This window comes from Myotis nattereri (genome assembly GCF_964212035.1).
Source record: "Myotis nattereri genome assembly, chromosome: 2".
In the NCBI taxonomy this organism is placed as follows: Eukaryota; Metazoa; Chordata; class Mammalia; order Chiroptera; family Vespertilionidae; genus Myotis; species Myotis nattereri.
This window is the reverse complement of record NC_138076.1, coordinates 112269493-112294407: the sequence shown is the minus strand read 5'-3', so window position 1 is coordinate 112294407 and position 24915 is coordinate 112269493. Positions and strand designations below refer to the sequence as shown.

General features: G+C 40.0%; 1 protein-coding gene across 4 annotated transcripts in view; it reads left to right on the top strand.

Annotated features, from left to right (window-relative positions):
- Window positions 1-24915, top strand: part of FRY (FRY microtubule binding protein) — a gene marked incomplete at its 5' end in the record, with an annotated part of 453417 nt that overhangs the window by 404593 nt on the left and 23909 nt on the right. For all 4 annotated transcript variants that reach the window (XM_081083582.1, XM_081083581.1, XM_081083584.1 and 1 more), the window contains 2 exons: window positions 3914-4012; window positions 6229-6312. In XM_081083582.1, coding sequence (XP_080939708.1) covers window positions 3914-4012; window positions 6229-6312 — 183 coding nt within the window. The remainder of the gene's footprint in view (window positions 1-3913; window positions 4013-6228; window positions 6313-24915) is intronic.

Here is a 24915-nt window from a genome sequence, read left to right as displayed (position 1 = left end):
CACGGGCCCTGCTCTGTGTGTGACGGGGTAGAGCCATAACCTCACCATTGGCCCTGCCCTGAGTATGAGAGTGGCGGCGCCCCAACCCCCTGATCGGCCCTGCTCTGTGGGTGATAGAGGGTGGCGCCCCAACCCTCCTCCCCCACAGGCCCTGCTCTGTGTGTGATGGGGTAGAGTCATAACCTCCCCATCTGCCCTGCCCTGAGTGTGACAGTGGCGGCACCCCAACCCCCTGATCGGCCCTGCTCTGTGGGTGATAGAGGGTGGCGCCCCAACCCCCTGATCCGCCCTGCCCTGAGTGTGACAGGGGCGGTGCCCCAACTCCCCTATCAGCCCTACTCTGTGAGTGACAGGGGGGAGCTCCTCAACCCCCTGATCGGCCCTGCTCTGTGCATGACAGGGGGGAGCTCCCCAACCCCCTGATTGACCCTGCTCTGTGCATGACAGGGTATGGAGCCCCAACCCCCCTGATGGGCCCTGCTCTGTGCGTGACAGGGGGTGGCGCCGCAACCTCCCCATCGACCCTGCCTTGAGTGTGACAGGGGCGGTGCCCCAACCCCCCAATTGGCCCTACCCTGAGCATGACTGAGGGTGGCATCGCAACCTCCCAATCTGCCCTGCTCTGTGCATGACAGGGCAAGGCGCCCCAACTCCCCAATCGGCCCTGCTCTGAGCCCGACCAGGGGCTGCACCTAGGGATTGGGCCTGCCCTCTGCCACCCGGGAGCTGGCCTAAGCCAGCAGGTCATTATCTCCCGAGGGGTCCCAGACTGTGAGAGGGCACAGGCTGGTCTGAGGAACTCCCCCTTCCCCCGAGTGCACAAATTTTTGTGCACCGGGCCTCTAGTTAGAAAAATAAACAAATACAGTGAAGTAGCAGGATACAAAATCAATGTACAAAAATCCATTGCCATACTGTATACCAACAACAAAACAGAAAAAGAGATGAAAAAAACAATATCTTTTGCAATTGCAACCAAAAGAATAAAATACTTAGAGATAAACTTAACAAAGAACATGAAAGACCTATATACTGAAAATTACAAAGCATTATTAAAAGAGATTGAAAAAGACACAACAAAATGGAAAAATATCCCATGTTCATGGATTGGAAGAGTCAACATAGTTAAAATGGCCATATTACCCAAAGCAAAAAATATATTTAATGCTATTCACCATCTATATCCCAATGTCATTTTTGAAAGAAATAGAATGAGAAATCATCAGATTTGTATGAAACCACAAAAGAACTCAAATAACCAAAGGAATCCTGAGAAAAAAAGAACAAAGCTGGAGGTATCACACTACCTGACTTTAAAGTATATTACAGAGCTATGATAATCAAAACAGCATGGTATTGGCAGAGAAACAAACACACAGATCAATGAAACAGAATAGAAAGCCCAGCTATAAAACCACATGTATATGGACAGATAATTTTTGACAAAGGAGCCAGAAACACACAATGGAGTAAAGATACTCTCTTCAATAAACGGTGCTGGGAAAACTGAAAAGCCACATGCAAAAGAGTGAAACTAGATTACAATGTGTCCATGTGTAACAAAAATTAATTTAAAATAGATCAAAGACCTAAATATAAGACCTGAAACAATAAGTTACATAGAAGAAAATATAGGAACCAATGTTGGTAATAGAGAACATTTGATGAACTTGACCCCAAAGGCAAGGGAAGTAAAGGCAAAAGAAAAAGAATGGGACTATATGAAACTAAAGACCTTCTGCACAGCAAAAGAAGCTCTTAACAAAATAAAGCAGCAGCAAACCAGATGGGAGATGATATTTGCAAACAGTAGCTCCAACAAAGGTTTAATTTCCAAAATACATAAAGAACACATAAAACTCAACACCAAACAATCCAATCAAAAAGTGGACAGAGGACCTGAAAATACACCTCTCCAAGAAGACATACAAACAGCCAATAGATATATAAAAAGATGTTCAAACTCACTAGCAATTAGGGAAATGCAAATCAAAACTACAATGAGATACCACCTTACACTAGTTAGAGTGGCCATTATCAAGAAGACAAAAAATAACAAGTGTTGGAGAGGTTGTGGAAAAAATGGAACCCTCATTCACTGCTGGTGAAAATGTAGACTGGTACAACCACTATGGAAAGAAGTCTGGCTTTAGATTTAGAGCTATCATACGACCCAGCAATCCCTCTCCTGGGAATATACCCGAAAAACTGGAAATCACATATTCACAAAGATATATGCACCCCTATGTTCATTGCAGCATTATTCACGGTGGCCAATACATGGAAACAACCAAAGTATCCTGCAATAGAGGACTAGCTAAAAAATATGTGGTACATATACTAGTACACAATGGAATACTACGCAGTTATAAGAAAGGATGAAATAGCGCCATTTGCAACAACATGGATGGACCTTGAGAACATTATGCTATTTGAAATAAGTCAGTCAGAAAAAGCTAAGAATTATATTATTTCACTCATATGTGGGATATAAAACGGGCACTTGTGAACACAATCAGCAGTGTGGTAGTTGCCAGGGGGAAGGGAGTGGAGGGACAAAGAGGGGTCCTAATGTAAGGTGACAGGAGAAGATTTGACTTTGGGTGGTGGGCACATAGTGCAATATTCAGAAACACACATGGAGTAAAGATAGTCTCTTCAGTAAATGGTGCTGGGAAAACTGGAAGGATCTTGTAACATAGAAATCCACACCTGAAATTTATATGATCATGTTGACCAATGTCACCCCAATAAATTTTTTAAAAAAATAGTTCCACCTCTCTCTGATGACTCTGACTTTCACAGCTATGACTATGGTGAGTGATCCCTCCAGAGCTGACCTAGCCTATCCCCACAATGCTAGGTTGCCCAGCCAGATGGGTCTCCAGAGGCAGCATGTCATTATTTTCCTCACACCCAACCCTCAACAAGACTCTAACTACCCTCTGGATGCATTCATCCAGCCCAAGCAGCAAGGGATGAGTTTAAAGTGTGGTTAAAATAATACCTGGCTGAGTGCTGAATGTTGACTTTATGAGCATAACTCTAACTCTGAAAGACTGGTGAGCTCTTTGGGGTTAGGGGTTAGGGGGTGTGAACTTCTTGTACATCTCCCATGCATATCACAGAACCATCTTGTATGCCGGGTAATTACTGGGGTTTAGAACCAATGAGGATGTGTTTTGATTATGAAAGTCTGAGGAGTCAGTATTTCTAAGAACTTAATTGGTGGTTGGCTGTCTTGCAGCAAGGTATACAATTGGAAAAATCATTCTATCTTAACTCAAAGTACAGATTAAACACAAAATCAGTTTGAAAGGCTATTTAGAGTTCTGTCTTCACACTACATGGCATATTACTGGATGAAGATACTAATGTTCATGCAGAAAATGGACAGCATATCTTAATGTGGGCTTCTGTAGAATACTTGCTAAGATTTCTCTGTCTATACTGATATGGGAAAAATGGATATTTTCATATTGCATTTGAATTAGCAAGCTAGTATTCAATTGCAATTGCAGCAAAATTACAAATTGCACAGCTTACTAAAATGGATGCCCTTTCCCCCATTTACATCACTTCTAAGTATACCTCTCTTTTCTTTTTGTAAAATATGTTTTTATTGAATTATTTTAGATAGAGAGGAAGGGAAAGGAATAAAGAGATAGAAACATCAATGAGAGAGAAACATCAATTGGCTGCCTCCTGTACACCCCCTACTGGGGATCAAACCCACAACCCAGGCATGTGCCCCAACCAGGAATCAAACTAGTGACTTCTTGGTTCATGAGTTGACATTCAACCACTGAGCTATACCAGCTGGGCCATATACCTCTCTTTATCTATCTGTATAGCCATGCCTTGTCCAGGGATATCTCTACTGTTTTAATACAAATTATTTTTCTGTCTTTAGCTTCTTTCTTGTGGACTTCTGGACAAGCTTAAGTTCAGTGTTTTAGAACTGCAAGAATATCTAGACACCTACAACAACAGAAAAGAGGCCACTCTCTCAGTAAGTGTTGTGTTTCTGTGTGTGTGTGCATTCCATTAAAACCAAATAAACTAGCCACCGTGAGCTTCTGGGAGGGATTGGTATTAACCTAAGAGAGGTACTTTGGGGAGAAGACCAACTTCATCTATTCCTCTGCTAGGGATTAAAATTCCAATTCAATGGTGGTAGAACTGTCAATATTGTGGATTATATAAAACTAGTGGCCCAGTGCACGAAATTCATGCACGGGGTGTGGGGGGGGGGGGGGTGTCCCTAAGCCCAGCCTGCACCCTTGCCAATCTGGGACCCCTCAGGGATATCTGACTGCCGGTTTAGGCCCACAGGGATTGGGCCTAAACCGGCAGTCGGACATCCCTCTCGCAATCCGGGACCACTGGCTACTATCCGCTCACCTGCCTGCCTGCCTGATCACCCCTAATCACTCTGTCTGCCAGCCTGATCACCCCCAACTTCCCCCCTGCTGGCCTGATCACCCCCAACTGCTCTCTTCTCCTGGCCTGATCGCTCCTAACTGCCTCGCCTCTGTCTCGGCCCCACCACCATGGCTTTGTCCAGAAGGACGTCCAGAAGGTCTCCCAAAAGGTCTCCTGGTCTAATTAGCATATTACCCTTAGATGATATCTACACAGGAGAGTTTTCAGCTTTCAATTTTAGCCCCATTATTTCCCTAACAAGTAATTAGGGAAAGTGGGTATCTGCTTGAGATATCACTTTATCAATGTTATAACTTTTCTCTATGATTTTAAATTGTTAATTACTTCATCCAACACTAGTTGAGATGGATCTCATTTCTCTCCTCCTCTTGACCACTCTTAGGACCTGTTTCTCCACAACTTGTTGTGGCCTCTGCTCTTGCTCTTCACTCTTTTCTTCTAGATTGTAAATTTAGATCTAGATTGTTAAATTATAGAGACAGAAGTAATCCAAAAACCATCCATACACACCCCTTGATTTCTGACAAATAATTGTGTAATATCTAGGAAGCATTTCCTATGATATGCCAGGCACGAACATGAATTTTGAAGTCAGATGGACTTGGCTTCCAGTCACTACTCAGCCACATGAGGTTTAGTGGCCTTTGATAAGTTACTGACCTTCTCTCATCTCAGATTGATCATCTATAAGATAGTGATAATAATTAATGTATAGAATTTTTATAAGAATATAACAGTCTTAATCAGTCATAGAAGGTATCATTTCCTAAATTCATTCTGTGTCCAGCAACCTAAGACTTAAATCTCTTAAATTAAATCATTTAATGTTCATAACTACCCTGGGAGTCTCTATCATTATCTTCTCTTGCTAGGAGTGAGAATGGTATTATGAAAATAATACAATATTGCCTTTGTATAAATAACATATGGAGAAACTGTCCAGCACAGTGTCTCATACATAGAAGACATTCATTGTAAAGTTACTGGGTTTTTGTTTATTTCTATTGTTATTGATGTTCTTGACCTGTCCAAGGGCAAGAGTTCCAACATTCTACTGTAACAGTTCCCACTGTCATCTATTTCTGTGGCTCTTTACCTGTTATTGTTATCCAGTTTCTCAATCATCAGTTAATAAATTAATCCTTTCATTCTCATCAATGAACAAACCAGTCTTTCCATGTCAGTGTATATTTTGGTTCTTCAGTGCTTTTTGTTTTCTGCCCAAAGGTTCATTTCCACGTCTAGATTAGTTACTATCAGATGCTTAAAATTGGCAGACTCTAAATACCTGAGCCATTATTATAATAGTCTTTCTTACATCGAAGTAGACCTGCCTCCTCAGAAGTACCGTCAACATGACAGAGAGATAGATGTGGCATGAGTCAGGTTGCATTGTCCAGAATCACTCATCCTGTGAGGAAGTGTTGGGCCTATCACCCAATTTCAATCAACAGGTGATAGGCCCACAATGCAACCTAAGAGTTAAATCTCTTAAATCATTTAATGCTCATAACTACCTGTTACAGTAGAATGTGATAGGTGATGTATCACAATATTGAAATTATATTTTTAAATGAACATTGCTAAACCCACTTAAACAGATATTTTCATTTCAAGTAGTTTATCTTTAACCAAAAAGAATTATTTTCAAAAAGTCGTTACAGCAAATTTTTACTTTACTGTGATTAGAAGATTAATCAATTTTTCCTGACAAAATCAATGATAACACATTCTCAAGACATCACTGAATTTACCTATGTCTGTGTCTCCTTCTGACAACAGTGGCTTGCAAATTGTAAGGCGACATTTGCTGGAGGATCAAGAGATGGCGTAATTACCTGCCAACCAGGGGATTCAGAAGAAAAGGTAATAAAAACCTTTTAGATTTTGTCTTTTCTGTATTCTGACATTGTGTGTTGGTTTTGATCCTTCCAAGAATCATGGAACTTGAGGAAGAGATAGAAGGAATCATCCATACATTCACATGAAGCCAATAAAGTAAAACAGAATGCATTCAGACCAAGCATGAATGTGTGTTCATGGGATTGGGGGGCAGGGGGTCGTTTTGGAAAAATAAAAATAACCTTCCTTCTGGACACTAACTATACTAATCATTTCCTAATAAATCTGTTCTTTATTAAGAATATGAAATCAATTTCATTAATTTGTCACTAAATCCTCTGGTTCCTTCAGTGAAGAATCTTTATTGACATTTCAGCATTCTATTTTTTAATTTTTTTTAAATTTTCAATTACATACAATAATATACTACTTTCAGGTATACAACATAGTGATTAGACATTTATGTAACTATGAAATGATTCTCCCCAGTAGCCTAGTATCCACCTGACACCATACATAGATATTATATTATCAACTATATTCCCTATGCTGTACTTTATATCCCCATGACTGTAAATGTCAATTTCTTTTTTTTTTTGTTGTAAATGCCAATTTCTACTTCTTACTCCTCTCACCTTTTCCACCCAGCCTCCAATGCCCTTCCCATCTGGCAACCATCAATCTGTTCTCTGTATCAGTTTAGTTTATTTGTTTCATTTTTTAAGATTCCACACATAGGTGAAGCCATATGGTATTTGTCTCTCTCTGTCTGACTTATTTCACTTAGTATTTCAACCCTCTAAGTCTAGCCGTGTCGTAAATGTCAAGATTTCATTTTTTAATGACTGAGTAATTTCCATTGTATGTATATACCACAACTTCTTTATTCAATTGTCTATTGATAAACAGGTTATTTCTATATCTTGACTATTGTAAATAATGCTCTAAGGAACATAGGGATACATATGTCTTTTCAAATTAATGTTTTGGATTTCTTCAAACATCCAGAATTAGGATTGCTGAGTCATATGGTAGTTCTATTTTTAATATTTTGAGGAACCTCCATACTGTTTTCTATAATACCTGCATCAATTTACAATCCCACCAATGCAGGAGTTGCCCCCTGGTGGTTAGTGTCTTCCCACAGGGCGAGCGCCGCTCAGCCACTGGTGAGCACAGTGGAGGTGGAGGGAGCCTCTCCCGTCTCCATGGCAGCACTAAGGACCCCTTGGGGGATGTCCACCTGCAGGCTTAGGCCCACTCCCTATAAGCCAGCAGGTGGACATCCCCCGAGGGGTCCCAGAATGTGAGAGGGCGCAGGCCTGGCTGAGGGACCCCTCCCTCCTGAGGGACCCCTCCCCCCCAAGAATAGTCAGTCCATTCCCTTTCTATGTCCCTGATTCTATTATAATCACCAGTTCATTCTGTTCATCAGATTATTTATTCACTTGATTCTTAGATTCACTTGCTGATAAATGCATATTTGTTGTTCATAATTTGTATCTTTACCTTTTTCTTCCTCTTCCTCTTCTTAAAGGATACCTTTCAGCATTTCATATAATCCTGGTTTGGTGGTGATGAACTCCTTTAGCTTTTCCTTATCTGTGAAGTTCTTTATCTGACCTTCAATTCTGAATGATAGCTTTGCTGGATAAAGTAATCTTGGTTGTAGGTTCTTGGTATTCATCACTTTGAATATTTCTTGCCACTCCCTTCTGGCCTGCAAAGTTTTTGTTGAGAAATCAGCTGACAGTCGTATGGGTATTCCCTTGTAGGTAACTGGGTTTCTTTCTCTTGCTGCTTTTAAGATTCTCTCTTTGTCTTTTGCTCTTGGCATTTTAATTATGATGTGTCTTGGTGTGGTCCTCTTTGGATTCCTTTTGTTTGGGGTTCTCCGCGCTTCTTGGACCTGTAAGTCCATTTCTTTCACCAGGTGAGGGAAGTTTTCTGTCATTATTTCTTCAAATAGGTTTTCAATATCTTGCTCTCTCTCTCCTTCTGGCACCCCTATAATTCTGATGTTGGTACGCTTGAAGCTGTCCCAGAGGCTCCTTACACTATCCTCGCATTTTTGGATTCTTTTTTCATTTTGCTTTTCCGTTTGGGTGTTTTTTGCTTCCTCGCATTTCAAATCATTGACTTCATTCTTGCACTCCTCTGGTCTGCTGTCGGGAGTCTGTATAATATTCGTTATTTTAGTCCGTGTATGCTTAATTTCTAGTTAGTTCCCCATCATAACATCGAGGGTCTCATTAGTTTTCTTGTAGATCTCATTAAGTTTATCGGCGGCTTCTAAACAGTTCTTGAGAGACCTTAAAAGTGTGGTTCTGAACTCTATATCTTCCATTGACAATTTTGTCCTGTTTCTTTGTCTCCGCATTTTGTTATGCTTCCTTGGTGCACCCCCTAGTGGTCTTTGTGCGCAGTCTTATAGTTAAACCTTGATTGTTGTAGCTAATACCAGGGAGGGTTTGACCTCCAGGCCAAGTGGCTATGAGAATCAGCTGTGTCTGCAGTGAGAGAACTTCTGTCCTCTAGGGAGGTGCTAATCTAGCCTTTGCCTGAGGCTATCCGGCAAATGCCTCTATGCAGGGCTTGGGCGGGGCGGGTCGCACAGGATCAACAGGGTGGGCCTGAGAGAGCAGTTATGGCGGCTCTCAGTCCTGTCCCCAGGGGCTCTGCCTCTCTGAGTCCCAGCACCCGCTGCAAACCTCGGATAGAAAAGCTGCACTCGCTCTGACCGAAGCCAGACAGTCCCGCTTCTCCCGTTTGAGTCTGGTCCCTAAAGACTCGCCTGTATCTGGAGCTCAGAGTCTGCGACTCCCTCCCGATTGAAAACACCAACCGCGCCCTCCGCCGCCAGCTGGCTCTGCGCAGTCCGCACCTCAGAACTTGACTTCAGCACTGCACCTCCTCTGAGTGTCCGTATGCGTTTCTCTTTCCTCCTAGTTGTAGGACTTCCACTCAGCCAGCGTTCCTGTGGTTCTGGGTGATATCCCTTCCGTTTTTTAGTTTCACTTTTGAAGTAGTTGTTCAAGGCAGCAAACTCCGGCATTAACCTATGCCGCCATCTTGGTTCGATCCTTATTTCCATTTGTACATACTTTCTCTAACTTAGTTTTGGAGGCAAAACATACACAGGAAAAAACTAGAGAATAATTTCTAGCATATGTTTCAATGTCTAATATGGTTTTAGGAATCTGCATAATACACCCAGGAATAATGAGAATGATACTTGTTAGGAAAAGATCAATAGAAGGGAATATTCTCTGTATGATGTTTCCAATGTTTTTGCAAAACCAACCAGGCTTTTGTCCCATTGTTAGGATTAGTTCAGTATTCCAGAATATTCCTGAGTGGCTCATGGACACACTGGTCACATAACAAATGTCCTAAGAAAAGATACTTTCAGTCCTTAGTATGTGACAGTTCTGAGGTCTGAAGCTTGACCAAGTTGTTCACTGAAAAAAGAGCCTTGCACTAGTCCGAGGAACAGCAGCTGCACAACATGAAGCTACTCTGCCAAGCCTGCGAGATGTAACGGTTCTACCTAAACCATAGGAAAAAAACACAGGGAGTCAGCCAAAATGAGGAGACAAAGAAACTTGTCGAAATGAAAGAACAGGATAAAACTCCAGAAAAGAATTAAATGAAATGGAGACAACAAAGAGATAGAAAACATAAAAAATGAGATAGTATAACCCACCCCACCATCTGAAGCTGGTTCCTTCCTACGGTAAGGAACCTATGGTAAGTTACTAGAAGCTGGCTATCCTAGTAACTCAGTCAAGGCTGGGTGGTTTGATTACATCATCTGGACACTTGATTAAATTGTCTGTTCTAATTAGTAGACCCTGAAAGTAGTTTGGCCACTGGGTATGCAACTTAACCTAATCACTCTATAATCCCATCAGCCCTACCTGAACAACTACTGAACTTTGGGTACAGCTAGGCATTATGGTGTGTGTGAAAATTAAGAAGATTTGGCTCCCATCATAGTAACCCTCATACAAGGCTGAATCAGCTATAAAAGCAATTTGGGGGAAATCTTTATATGCTAAAGATGTGCCTTGAGGATAAATTATATTGTCACTCCATTTAAATAATGATCTTATGACCAGAATTGGTGGAGATATTATTTTGCTTTTTAGGGCTACTAACCCAAAGCAAAACCCAACTACTGTTTGACCTCAGAGTACAGTTTACCCTCAAGTGATTCTCTCCAACTCTTTTCTTGTAGTCAGATTCTCTGTCTTCTGGGATAGTTTGATGTTGCCAAATATTCTGAGCAAACTTTACAAATGAAATGGGATTGAAAGTGAACTTATAACTTTCAAAATGTATGTACCTGGATGTAAACTGCAAAGTAAACATGTCAATGATTATTACACATGTGTATTCTGTTTCAGAGAACTATGTACTTTATGAAAGGATTAGTACTAAGCCCAGCAAAGCACATTTTTGAACAGTTAGAGCTATCAGCCTACCAGAATTGGTGACAGCATACAAACAGGCATACCCCTGAGCCCTACCCAGTCTGGTCTGGACTTTGCCAGAAACTGATTTCTATTTATTCCTTACAGGTGACATGAGAAATTGCTTTGGAATTATTTGTGGAAGAGAATATAACTTTTGGCTGGGTGTTGAATATTTGTTTTTCAATTTCTCTTCTTTTTAAAAAAAATATGTCTTTATTGATTTCAGAGAGGAAGGGAGAGGGAGAAGGAGAGAGAAAGAGAAACATTAATGATGAGAGAGAATCATTGACTAGCTGCCTTCTGCACGCCCCCACTGGAGATCGGGCCCACAATCCAGGCACGTGCCCTGACCACAGAATAAAACTGTGACCTCTTGGGCCATAGGTTGACACTCAACCACTGAGCCATGCTGGCTTGGCTCAATTTCTCTTCTTAAAACCAAGTTGTAGAAACACATTAAATTAACATAGAAAGGTCACAGTAGTGGCCTGCAGCTGTAACCAATTCACAGACATGTTTCATTATGTTTGTACAGTATTTTTAATTGTCCTGATGTTTAAAAATTAAAACTGTTTACACATACACAGTATATCTGGTGTCTCTGTAAAAGAAGATCTAGCAACATTGGCCTTCCTAAGTGGCAGCAATGAGCTTGAGCTTATTGCTGTTGTCTGCTGTCCACAGTTTCTGCTACACATTGAGTTCCTAACCCTGAAGATAAGAGCCTTGGACTACTGTGTTCTTTATAACAGAAAAATGTGCCTTTGTACTGTAAGGCCCCAAATCAGAGAAGTGAAAGCTAGAGTAGGCTGTGTGTGTGTCAAGAAAATTGACTGCCTTAGAGCACCCATTTAGAGAGTGCTACTTTTTGCCTTTGTGAGAAGCACTTCTATGTATAGAAGACTCAAGTGCCTGCCTACTGCACATGCTCAGTCAGGGTGTATTAGAGAATTCTCAATGTGTGTACAGAACAGTTTCTTTAAAAAGTGTTTTTAAAAAGTGTTTCTATACTTGGAAAGTCTTTTAATTAAGGTATAGTTTCCATACAATATTATATTAGTTTCAGGTGTACAACATAGTGATTTAACATTTATATGCCTTATGATGTGCTCACCCCACTAAGTCTGCAAAGTTATGACATTGTTCTCGATTATATTCCCCTTCCACTTTTATGCATCACTCCGCTCCCCACCCCTCTGGCAACCATCAGTTTGATCTTTGTGCCTATGAGACTGTTTTCTCATTTGTTTGTTTTGTTCATTTATTTTGATTTTTTTAATACTTCATATAAGTGAAATCATGTGGTATTTGTCTCTGACTTCTTTTGCTTAGTATAATACCCTCTAGGTCCATCCATGTTGTCACAAATGGCAGGATTTCATTCTTTGTTTATTGATGAGAATTATTCCATTGTACAGTCAAACCTTGGTTCTTGAACATCTCCCATCTTGAACAATTCAGTTCTTGACCAAGTTGTTCACTGAAAAAAATGTCTGTTTTCAAACAAAACTTCAGTTCTCAACCTGACAACCCTTTCATGCTGATACTTCAGCAAGATAAAATGTGCCTCTTGGGCCACAAACAAAGGAGAGAATGTGAGTCCCTTTACCACTACTAGTAAGCCTCACATTGTTAACATCTCAGGAAATTAAGCTGTGAGTATTTGGGGGGTGGGGGGTGTTGTTTTGTTTTGCTTTTGTTTTTGTTGCTGGTGAAATGGATGATTAGCACAATTTTAAAACATAAAGGGGCCATCAAGTGTGCTGATGTTGCTAAGGGTGTGAAAGTGCTCACAAAACAATGATCACAGGCAAGTGAAGAAGTGGAAAAACTTGTTGATTTGGATAAATGAAAAAGCAAAGATGCTGCACCCCTAGAATGAGTGCTGGAAGTGATTCCTTTAAGTCTAGTAGGGGGTGGCTCCATAAATTTGGGAAAAGAAGTGTTTATAGATTAAACAGTATGATAGATATGTACTGTATCTAAAAGGTTAAAACGGAATTATTTAGGGGTCTGGAACAGATTAATTCAATTTATATTTTTTCTAATGAGGAAAAAATGATTTGGTTTTTGAACAAATCATTTCTTGAACAGCTTTCTGAAACAAATTAAGTTTGAGAACCAAGGTTCCACTGTATATATGTACCCACTTCTTCTTTAATAGTATTCATTCATCTATCAGTGAGCACCTAAGTTTCTTCCAAATCTTGGAAGACTATTGTAAATAATACAGAAATAAACATGGGGTGGATGTAACTTTTCAAATTAGTATTTTCACTTTCTTTAGAAAAATAGCCAAAAGTAGATTGCTGGATTGTATAGTAGTACTATTTTTAGTTTTTTGAGGAACCTCCATGCTGTTTTCCATAGAGAGTATACCAATTTGCAGTCCAACCAACAGTGCATAAAGGTTCCCTTTTCTCTGTATCCTCCCCAACATTTGTTTGTTGATTTATTGATGATAGTCATTCTGACAGGTTTGAGGAGATATCTCATTGTGGTTTTGATCTCCATTTCCCTGATGATTACTGATGTTCAGTATCTTTTCATATATTATTGGCCATCTATACTGAAGGCTCCAAAGCAGGGAAACGAAAGCAAATAGATGCAAGTAGATGGCCAGTATCTTTGGAGAAATGTCTCTTCATGTTTTATGCCCAATTTTTATTGAATTGGGGTTTTTTGTTATTGAGTTATATGAGTTCCTCATATATTTTGTTTTTTTAATTTTTTATTTTTCAATTACAGTTGACATTCAATATCATACTAGTTTCAGGTGTATAGCATAATGTTTAGACATTTATATAATTTACAAAGTGTTTCCACCCAATAAGTTTAGTACCCATCTACCACCATGGACAGTTATTATATTACTAGGGCCCAGTGCATAAATTAATGCACGAGTGGGATCCGGCTGGCCTGCCCTGATCAGGGCCGATCAGGGGTGGGGCCGGCCAGGGGGAATGGCTCTGGCTGGTTGGCCAGCCAGTGCCACCCCCTGGTCAAACTCCCAGTCAAGGGGACAATTTGCATATTAGCCTTTTATTATATAGGATTATTGACCATATTCCCTGAACTGTACTTTACATCCCCATGACTAATTGTATAACTGCCAATTTGTACTTAATTTCTTCTCCTTTTTCACCCAGACCCCCAACCTCCTCCCCATCTTGCTACCATAAGTTCATTCTCTGTATCTACTAGTATGAGTTTATTTCTCTTTGTTGTTCCTTTATTTGGTTTTTTAGATTCCACACATAAATGAAATCATGTGGTATTTGTCTTTGTCTGACTTAATTTACTTAGCATAATACCCTCTAGGGTCTATCCATGTTGTCACAAATGGCAAGATTTCATTCTTTATGGCCTAGTAATATTCCATTGTATACATGTACCACAACTTTTTTATCCATTCATCTTTCAATGGACAATTAGGTTATTTCCATATCTTGGCTGTTGTACATAATGCTGCAATTAACATAGATATGCATCTATCTTTTTGAATTGGTATTTTGGATCTCTATGGATAAGTACCAAGAAGAGGATTTGCTGAGTTATATGGTCATTCTATTTTTAATTTTGTGAAGAACCTTCATAATTATCCATAGTGACTGCAGGAATTAGCAATCCCACCAACAGTGCATGAAAGTTCCCTTTTCTGCACATCCTCACTACCACTTCTTGTTTGTTGATTTATTGATTTATTAATAATAGCCATTCTGACAGGTGTGAGGTGATATCTCATTGTGGTTTTGATCTGCATTCTGATGATTAGTGATGATGAACATCTTTTCATATGTCTGTTGGCCATCTGTATGTCACCTTTAGAGAAATGTCTCTAAAATCTTCAGTCCATTCTTTCATCAAATTGTTTATTTCTTAGTTTTGAATTATATGATTTCCTCATGTTTTGAATATGAACCATTTATTGGATATTTTATTTGTGAACATATACTCCCATTCAGTAAGTTGTTCTTTCATTTTGTTGACGGCTTCCTTTGCTGTGAAAAATCTTTTTAGTTTGAGTAATTCCCATTTGTTTATTTATGTTTGTTTCCCTTGCTCAAGGGGACATATCCAAAAAGGTAGCCTGGCTGGTGTGGCTCAGTGGTTGAGTGTCGACCTATGAACCAGGAGGTCATGATTCAATTCCTGATTAGGGTGTATGCCGAGATTACAGGCTCAATCCCTGATGTGGGACATGCAGGAGGCAGCCAAACAATGATTTTCTTTCATCATTGATTTTTCTGTCTCTCTATCCCTCTCCCTTCCTCTCTGAAATGAATAAAAATATATTTTTTTAAAAAGAGATTACTAAAACTGATGTCAGAGTATTTACTACCTATATTTTCTTCTAGGAGTTGTATGGCTTCAGGTCTTACATTTATCTCTTTAATCCATTTTGAGTTCATTTTGTATACTTTGTTTCAATTTTTTTTTTGCATTTATTTGTCTAGTTTTCCCAATAACAACTTATTGAAGAGACTGTCATTTCTCCATTGTACATTCTAGTCTCCCTTTCCAGAGATTAATTGACCATATAAGCAAGCGTTTAATTCTGGGCTCTCTATTCTGTTCCATTTATCTATATGTCTGTTTTTATACATAGCCTTTATCATTTTGAGGTAAGTTCCTTCTATGACCACTTTGTTGAGAGTTTTTGTCATAAATGGATGTTGAAGTTTTTCAAATACTTTTTCTATATCTATTGAGAGTATAATGATTTTTTGCCTTGGGTTTGTTGGTATGATGTATCACATTAATTAATTTGTGGATATGAACCATCCTTCCATCCCTGGTATAAATCCCACTTGGTCATGGTATATAATCTTTTTAATGTATTTTTGAATTCAGATTGCGCATTTTGCTGAGATTTTTGCATCTATGTTCATCGAGGACATTGGCCTGTCATTCTCCTTTTTTGTAGTGTCTTTATTGTTTTTGGAATCAGGGTGTATATCTGTGATGTCTGTGTTGACTTCTCTCTTTTTTTATTTTGTTTACATGGATCTTTCCCTTTTTTCCTTAGTGAGTCTAGCCAGGGGGTTGTCAATTTTATTAATCTTTTCAAAGACCCATCTCTTTGTTTTAATTTTTTGTATCGGTTTTTTGTTCTCTATTTCATTCAATTCTGCTCCAAATTTTTATTATTTCTTTTCTTCTGACTTTGCCTTGCTTTTGTTCTTCTTTTTCTAGTACTTTAAAATGTGCTGTTAGGTTGTTTACTTGGGATTTCTCTTTCTTCTTGAGATAAACTTGTAATGATATAAACTTTACTCTTATTACTGCTTTCCCTGAATCCTAGAGGTTTTGATATGTTGTATTATCATTCTCATTTGCCTCTATATATCTTTTGATCCCATCTTTTATTTCTTCTTTGACCCGGTCATTTTTTAGTAGTATGTTGTTTAATGTCCACATATTTGTGGGTTTCTCTACTTCCTTTGTGCAGTTCATTTCTAATTTCAAGGCAAGTAGTTGGAGAATATGCTTGATATAATTTCAATGTTCTTGAATTTGTTGATGCTAGTTTGTGACTCAACATATGGTTTATCCTTGAATATGTTCCATGTACACTGGAGAAGAATGTAGGATCTGATGTTCTGGGATGAAATGTTCTGTAAATGTCAATTTTATCCATTTGGTCTAGTGTTTCATTTAGGCCCAATATTTCTTTATTGACTTTCTATTTGGTTGATCTGTTTAGAGCTGTTAATGGAGTATTAAGGTCTCCAACTATGATTTTGTTTTTATCTGTTTCTCCCTTTAATTCTGTGAGTAGCTCTTTTATATATGTTCCTTTTATCATTATAAAGTATCCATCTTTGTCTCTTGTTACCTATGTTGACTTGATATTTATTTTGTGAGATATAAGTATGGCTACACCTGCTTTTGGGGGATGTTATTTGCTTGGAGTATCATTTCCCAACCTTTAACTGAATCTGCCTTTGTCTTTGTAGCTTAGATGTATCTTTTGTAGGCAGCATATGGTTGGTTTTTTGGGGTGGGTTTTTTTTTTTATCCACTCTGTTACTCTGTGCCTCTTTATTGGTGAATTCAGACCCTTTACATTTAGGGTAATTATTGATGTATGAGAATTTTCTGTAGTCACTTTATCTTTTGTTTCCTGGTAGCTCTGTGCCTCCATTGGCCCTTTTCCATTATGTTTCTGTCTTTTGTTTTTGTTTGGTGGTAGTCCATATTTCTTTTCTCTGTTTCCTCTTTTTTTAAGCTATATGTCTTGGTTTGGGGATTTTGTGTGTGGTTACCATTAGGTTTATAAAAAATAAAGTTGCGTATATACTGTAGTTTTTTTCCCTTTTGAATGCATCTGATCTTCATCTTCCTTTGCCAGTTCAGACCTTTCCTCCTTCCCCTTTCATTTTTTGTTGTTGTTGTTGTTGCAAATTATCCCTATTTATGCTGTAAGTTTTTTTGGTGATCTTACTTATAGTGTTGTTCTTACCTTATGTTCTTTGTTTCAGGTAGAATAACTACCTTGAGTATTTCCTGCAATGGAGGTTTTCTGGTGATTCAGCTTCTGTATGTCTGGAAACATCTTTATTTCTCCTTCATGTTTAAAGGATAATTTTGTTGGATATATTATTCATGGCTGGTAATTTCTCCCTTTCAGACATTTTAATATTTGATTTAATTCTCTTCTGTCTTACAGAGTATCTACTGAGAAGTCAGATGAAATTCTGATGGGTTTTCATTTGTAGATTACTTCCTTCTTTTACTTGGTTGCCTTGAGAATTTTTTCGTTGTTATTAATTTTTGACAGCTTCAATACCAAGTGCCTTGGTTAGGGCCTCTTGGATTGATGTAACTAGGTGTTCAATTTATTTCTTGGATTCAAGGGTCTAGTTCTTTCCATATATTTTGGAAGTTCTCATCCACTATTTGTTTTAATAGATTCTCCATTCCATGCTCCCTCTCTTCCTCCTCCTCAATGCCTATAATTCTAATATTGCTTTTCTAATGGGGTCAAACAATTCTCATAGAGCTCTTTCCTTTTTCTTCTTCCCTCTGTGTCATTTCTTGATTCCTATCTTCAGTATCACTAGTTCTTTCCTCTAACTGGTTGGTTCTGTTTTCTATGCTCAGTAGTTTGCTCTTAATCTCCTTAATTGCATGCCTCATTTTCAGGATTTCTGATTGGTTCTTTTTTAGTTACAATTTCTTGGTAAAACACTCATTTTTTTTTCATTGATTTATTTTCTGAGTGCACTGAATTGCCTGTCAGTATTTTCTCACATCTTGTTGAGTATTTTCAGAACTGCAATCTAAAAATCTCTGTCATTTATATCCCATATTTCCATGTGTTCCAGCCTGCTTTCTGGGGATTTTTCATTTTCTTTCTGGTCATCTTCATTATTGTGGTTATTTGCTATCCTCCTTTGTTTTTACCTTTATCTCTGAAGAGGTCTTTCTACCATAATCCAGTAGATGGTGCTGAAATGCAAGATTTTTTACTTCCAAGACCTCCCAGTCTTGAACCTTCTTAGCTTAAGACAGTGCAGCCCTGCTGCTTGTGGGTGTGGTTTGTTTTGCCTTCACCATAATGTTGACCTCTGATCTCTGTGGACTCCCACCCCAAGCACCCCTTCTGGGTATCAGTCACAGGGGGAAACAGAAATTATACTGCAACAGCTCTTGGTATACAGATTATATGCTCCTGGACCTGACTCCAAAGGCAACAGGAGGCAAGTTTCAGGAGTCCAAGCAGCAACAGGGTTCTGTGGTTCCGTTTCTTTGTCTGAAACACCACCACACAGCCTGGCAGTGGGGCACTGTACAGCAGAGCCCTGTGCTCTGTCACGCATCTGCTGACTCAGATACTGTTCACTTCCTTACCACTTGCGCACCCTGCTGAGCTGCCCACCCTGCTGAGCCACCCCACCACCACCACCAGCTCTCTGTTCCTTCCAGCTGATGGAAGAGCCTGCTTCCAGCTGGCTTTCTTCCCTCTCCTGCCTGAGTTCCAAGCTCCTGGCTGCAGAGCTGCATCTGTGGGCCTTCTGCACTCTCCTCCCTTCTCGTTTCTCCATTTATTCCCGGATGCCCACCTTTAGGTGTTTCAGCACAGGCCTCTCAGGTGTGCACCTGTGTTGAGCAGGAACTTCTTTGTTGTATTGTAGATGGTTAACTCCTGTTGGAATGTCAAGGAAAGAGGAAATGATGCACCCTTATGCCACCATGCCTCTGATCTACCTTTCCCACTCTATGTCTTTTGATTGGAGTATTTAGTCCAGTTATATTTAAAGCAGTTATCACAAGGTACATACTTATTGACATTTTGTTCATTGTTTCTGCTAATCTTTTCTTCTCTTGATCTCTTTCCTTTTCATTTGCTAGTTTTCTTCCATGTTCTGTTGGGGTTTCTTTCCATTGAATTTTTTGTGTTCATTTTTTGTGTAGGTTTTTCATTTGTGGCTACCATGAGGTTCATATATATCCATCTATATCTATAGCATTCTGTTTTCAGCTGATAATTGTTTAAATCTAAGTACATTCTAAAAGCACTTTATTTTTTTTTAATATATTTTTATTGATTTCAAAGAGGAAGGGAGAGGAAGAGAGAGAAACATCAATGATGAGAGAGAATCATTGCTCGGCTGCCTCCTGCATGGCCCCTATTGGGGTACGAGCCTGCAACCCAGGCATGTGCCCTTGACTGGAATCAAACCGGGACCCTTCAGTCCGCAGGCCAACGCTCTATCCACTGAACCAAACCAGCCAGGGCAAGCACTTTATTTTTACTCCCTCATTCATGATTTGTTTTTGATGCCATGTCTTATATTTTTTTATTTGTCTCCCATTTATTGTAGTTGTAGTTAATTGTGCTAATTTTGTCTTTTAACCTTCTTTTAAGCTTTTGAAGTGGTTGATTCACTGTGCTTATTATATTTGCCTTTACCAGTGAGTTTTTTTCTTTCCATACTATATTTTATTATTTCTAGTTATGGCCTTTTCTATTCTGCATGAAGAAGACCCTTTCATGTTTCTTTTAAAATTAATTTAGGAGTGGTGAACTCCTTTAGTTTGTGCTTGTCTTGGAAACTCTTTTATCTTTCCTTGAATTCTGAGTGATAACCTTGCTGGATAAATTATTCTAAATTGTAAGTCCTTTCTTTCAGCATTCTAAAGTTGTCCTGCCACTCCCTATGGCCTTTAAAGTTGCTGCTGAGAACTCAGCTGATAGCCTTATGGGATCCCTTTGTATGTAAATCATTTTTCCTCTTGCTTCCTTCAGTATTGTCTCTTTATCCTTAACCTTTGCCATTTTAATTAAAATATATTTTGGTGTGAGCCACTTTGAGTTTATTTTGTCTGGAACGCTATGAGCTTATTGGACATCTGTTTTCTTCCCCAGTTTAGTAAAGTTTTCAGTCATTATTTCTTCAAATATACTTTCCACTTTTTTCTCTCTCTTCACCCTCTGTAATCCCTGTAATGCAAATGTTAGAGCATTTGATATTGTCCTAGATGTCACTTACAGTATCTTCATTTTTAAAATTGTTTTTTTAATTTTTCTGTTCTTATTGGGTGATATTTACTACTCTGTCAACAGGTCACTATTCCATTCTTTCTTTCAGCGCTTTTAAGTTGTCCTGCCACTCCCTTATGGCCTTTAAAGTTACTGTTGATTAATCTGCTGTTGAATCCTTCTAATGTTTCTTCATCTCTGCTCATTTCTTTATTTTATTAGCTCTTTTTTTAAGTTCTCTCTCTGAGTTCCTCTATTTTACTCTGAAATTTCTTAAGCACTCTTATGACCATTTCTTTGAATTTTTTTAATGAGGCAAATTACTTATCCCCCTTTTATTAGATTTTTTTCTCTGGTTTTGTGTTCCTTCATTTGGGGCATATTCTTCTGTCTCCCTACTTTATTTGACTTTCTGCGTTTGTTTCTCTGAGTTAAATGAAATAATTGTCTCTCCAAATCTTGAAAAAGTGGCCTCTGTGAAGACTATGTTAGTTTCGTAGGCTGATCTGTCCAGAAGTAGTTGGTTCTTGGAGGGACAGCCTGGTGTATGCACATATGCAATGGCTCCCTGTTGTTCTGGCTGTCCTTGGCCAGAATGGAGTTGGGGTGTGGAGACCTGGTGTGTGTACACTTCCTTGACCTCCTGATCTGGGTGGGCTGCCAGGTGTGTGCTCACAGAAGAACCCCCCTAGTTTACTTCTTTGGATGGTGCATCCCCATGTGCGCATGCAGCAGTGGCCCACTATCTCTGACTGGACTGCCTTGCATGCAGGCACCTCAGTGCTTTGCTAGTTCTACACTCTCTGTGTGCAGCAGCACCATACTATACCTGCTGGATCCATCTCCAGGTATAGGGGCCCCATTTGTGCATGCTATGGCGGCGCTCCCCTCTTTATGCTTAAAGTAGCTCCAGGAGTGGTGGAGGGGCCATGCAACAGCAGCCTGGCAGTTTAGCCAAAGAACCTAGAGAGCTCCTGCCCTCTATCCACATGTAGGAGAGGCATGAATAATGGTGCTCACCAGTTCCTCCTGTCCTGGAAAGACCCTCAGCTGCTGGAGAGCTCTCACAGAACCCCAACTTTCTCTCTCTCTCTCTCTCTCTCTCTCTCTCTCTCTCTCTCTCTCTCTCTCTCGTTTATTATGCAGAAGCTGTTCAGTTGACCTTCACTTATCTCTCAGGAGGAATTACTCTAAATATAGGTGTATATTTGAGGTGTTCTTGGAAGGGGACAAACTCAGCATCCTCCTATATCACCATCTTGGACCTTCCTCGAGGACGTATTCTTAAGGGAAGACATTTTAAAAAATACAGGCATGTTTAGTAAATGATTTAGGCTTGTTGATGACCACAATAATAACTCTTCTAGAATAAGGCACTGCACACACTCAACAGAACATAAAACAAAGCATGTGTCTTATGAGAGAAGTCACACTCATTGGAGACGCAGCTTTACCAGTAATTTTTCAGCCTGAGCATATCAAGAAGAAAGACAAATCCCTTCACAACGAAAAAATGCACTTCTATTTAAGGATGTGGGTTTCTGTTAACTTGTCCATCTCCTATGGAGTTTATTCTGGAGTGACTACTACTAGGTAATTTAAGTTAACAGAAATGTTGCTCAGGGCAAAGAACTCAGTTCTGGATTCTCCAGGCAACACCCTCAGCCCCACAACTAAACATAGCTCACTTCCCAGTTTCGCAGAGCTGGCCCTGAGAGCAGGAGATCTTTCCACTTCACTCATTATACATTTTAGTTGACACAATCAAGATTCAACAGATATTTCTGAGTACTGCTTAAACATGTGACTCTTTGTATTTAAGTACAATATTTGACATTTAGCCCTACTACATTTCATCTTATATTTAAATCACCATTCTAATTATAAGGGTCTTCTTGAACACTAATACTCTATCATTGCTGGGTTCCAACCCCAGCAGGTCCAGGGGTCCCCAAAGGTGTGGACAGAGTCGACGAAGAAGGAATGACACAGAGACAGCATTCAGTTGATCAGCAGCCTAGCCAGGATCTCTAGCCAAGTTCTGGTCAGGATCTCCAGTGAAGTTCTGGTTAGGATCTCCAGCCAGGTTCTGTGTCCATGTTCTCTTGCTAGGTTCTCCAGCCAGGTTCTGTAGGTTCTCCAGCCAGGTTCTGTAGCCATGTTCCCTCGCTAGGTTCTCCAGCCAGGTTCTGTCCAGGTTCTCCAGCCAGGTTCAGTCACCAGGTTCTAGTCAGGTTCTCTTGCCATGTTCTATCCAGGTTCTGTAGCCAGGTTCTGTCTCTAGGTTCTTCAGCCAGGTTCTCTCGCTAGGTTCTGTGTCTAGGTTCTGTGGCCAGTTTCTGTCCAGGATCTTTTGCCATGTTCTCTCCAGCGAAGTTCTTCTGTCTCTAGGTTCTGTGTAGGTTCTGTCTTCTAAGTTCTATATCTTGCTGTCTTGTTACATCTATATTTATACCAGTTGATTCAATCCTATCAATCTCTATTACAAAGGTTAGGGTGTTTCTTATCTCCATTCCAGGGAGTAAAGATTATGTAGTTTAAGCATGATTGTTCGTAGTTAAAGTGATTAATTACCCGCCTGGCACTTAGTTGAGGGGTTTTATTCCCTCCCCTAACTTCAGGGGAAAATCCCTACCTGGGGAAACAACCTTTCTCAGAGAGGAGACCTTGGTTAAAACAAATAGTGCCAAGAAGGTGAGCAAACATTTTAAGAACAGTATGCCATATATGCCAGGTCCTTTGAAACAGCAAGGATGGACCGGCTCCCCGCAAATTCCCCCTTTTTTATTTTTTAAAAGCAGGCATTAAAAAGAAAAACCCCAAATGCTCTCTTGTATCCATTTTAAGAGTAGGATTGGCGCTTTCTGCTATTACCTGAGTCCTGATCTATCACCCCAGGGAGAGCTTGCCAATCCTGCACTTTCTCGGGGTGGAAAGGCTGCAGTGGGGTTAAGGATAAGGCTCCTTGAGCCTACCTCCTCCCATGCCTTTACATTTACCTTTCCTTCCTCAGAAAAGCATGGACATACTTCTTGTATAAAACGTTCTGTCTGACTGGGAGTAACCTTAATTCCTCTGCTAGCAAGCATATGTGTTAAAAGATCAATACAGAGTCTTATTTCTTTAGACTCAGTATGGCACTTCTTCTCAATCTAAAAATCTATACAGAGTCTTTTTTCTTTGGACTCAGTATGGCACATCTCAATCTAAGTTCTGTACTATCCACCTTCTTACCCTACTTAGCCTCTATAGGGGGGTCTGCAGTACCCTGGTGGAGTCCTATCCGTCCCGAGTGTGGGGGTTCTCAATGGGGGGGAGGGCTTACCTAGGGGAATCCTTTTCCAGGGGTTCCCAAAGGTGTGGACGGAGTCGGCGAAGACTATCCACCCTTTTCCTATGGTGGAGTCCTATCCATCCCGAGTGCAGGGCGCTTACCTAGGGGTCCCTGTTCGGGCGCCATATGCTGGGGTCCAACCCCAGCGGGTCCAGGGGTCCCCAAAGGTGTGGACGGAGTCGACGAAGAAGGAATGACACGGAGACAGCGTTCAGTTGATCAGCAACCTAGCCAGGATCTCTAGACAGGATCTCCAGCCAAGTTCTGGTCTGGATCTCCAGCAAAGTTCTGGTCTGGATCTCCAGCGAAGTTCTGGTTAGGATCTCCAGCCAGGTTCTGTGTCCATGTTCTCTTGCTAGGTTCTCCAGCCAGGTTCTGTCCAGGTTCTCCAGCCAGGTTCAGTCACCAGGTTCTAGTCAGGTTCTCTTGCCATGTTCTATCCAGGTTCTGTAGCCAGGTTCTGTCTCTAGGTTCTTCAGCCAGGTTCTCTCGCTAGGTTCTGTCTCTAGGTTCTGTGGCCAGTTTCTGTCCAGGATCTTTTGCCATGTTCTCTCCAGCGAAGTTCTTCTGTCTCTAGGTTCTGTGTAGGTTCTGTCTTCTAAGTTCTATATCTTGCTGTCTTGTTACATCTATATTTATACCAGTTGATTCAATCCTATCAATCTCTATTACAAAGGTTAGGGTGTTTCTTATCTCCATTCCAGGGAGTAAAGATTATGTAGTTTAAGCATGATTGTTCGTAGTTAAAGTGATTAATTACCTGCCTGGCACTTAGTTGAGGGGTTTTATTCCCTCCCCTAACTTCAGGGGGAAATCCCTACCTGGGGAAACAACCTTTCTCAGAGAGGAGACCTTGGTTAAAACAAATAGTGCCAAGAAGGTGAGCAAACATTTTAAGAACAGTATGCCATATATGCCAGGTCCTTTGAAACAGCAAGGATGGACCGGCTCCCGGCAAATCATGTATTTCCTATTCCTACATAATCAATCCATTGAATAAGAAGCCTAAAGCTTCTGTTCCTATATAGACTGAACAACAAGTTAACTTGAACAAAACAAGACATTTATCCAGTTAAAATGTAATCTATTAAACATCATCTTTGGGTATAGTCAATCACTCTTTATTCTGTAAGAAATCCTATTTCCAATGCTGACTAAGGAAATGTATGCTAAAATCAATGTTTCCTTAAAAATAGTAAATACTCAGGTTATGTAATCTTTATCATAAGCTTAAAGGTATTTATTTTTCAAAGCTTTGAAAAGATAATCATGGTCAAGGTCCAAAAAAGTACCAATCAAACATAATACAATGGTCATCAATGTGC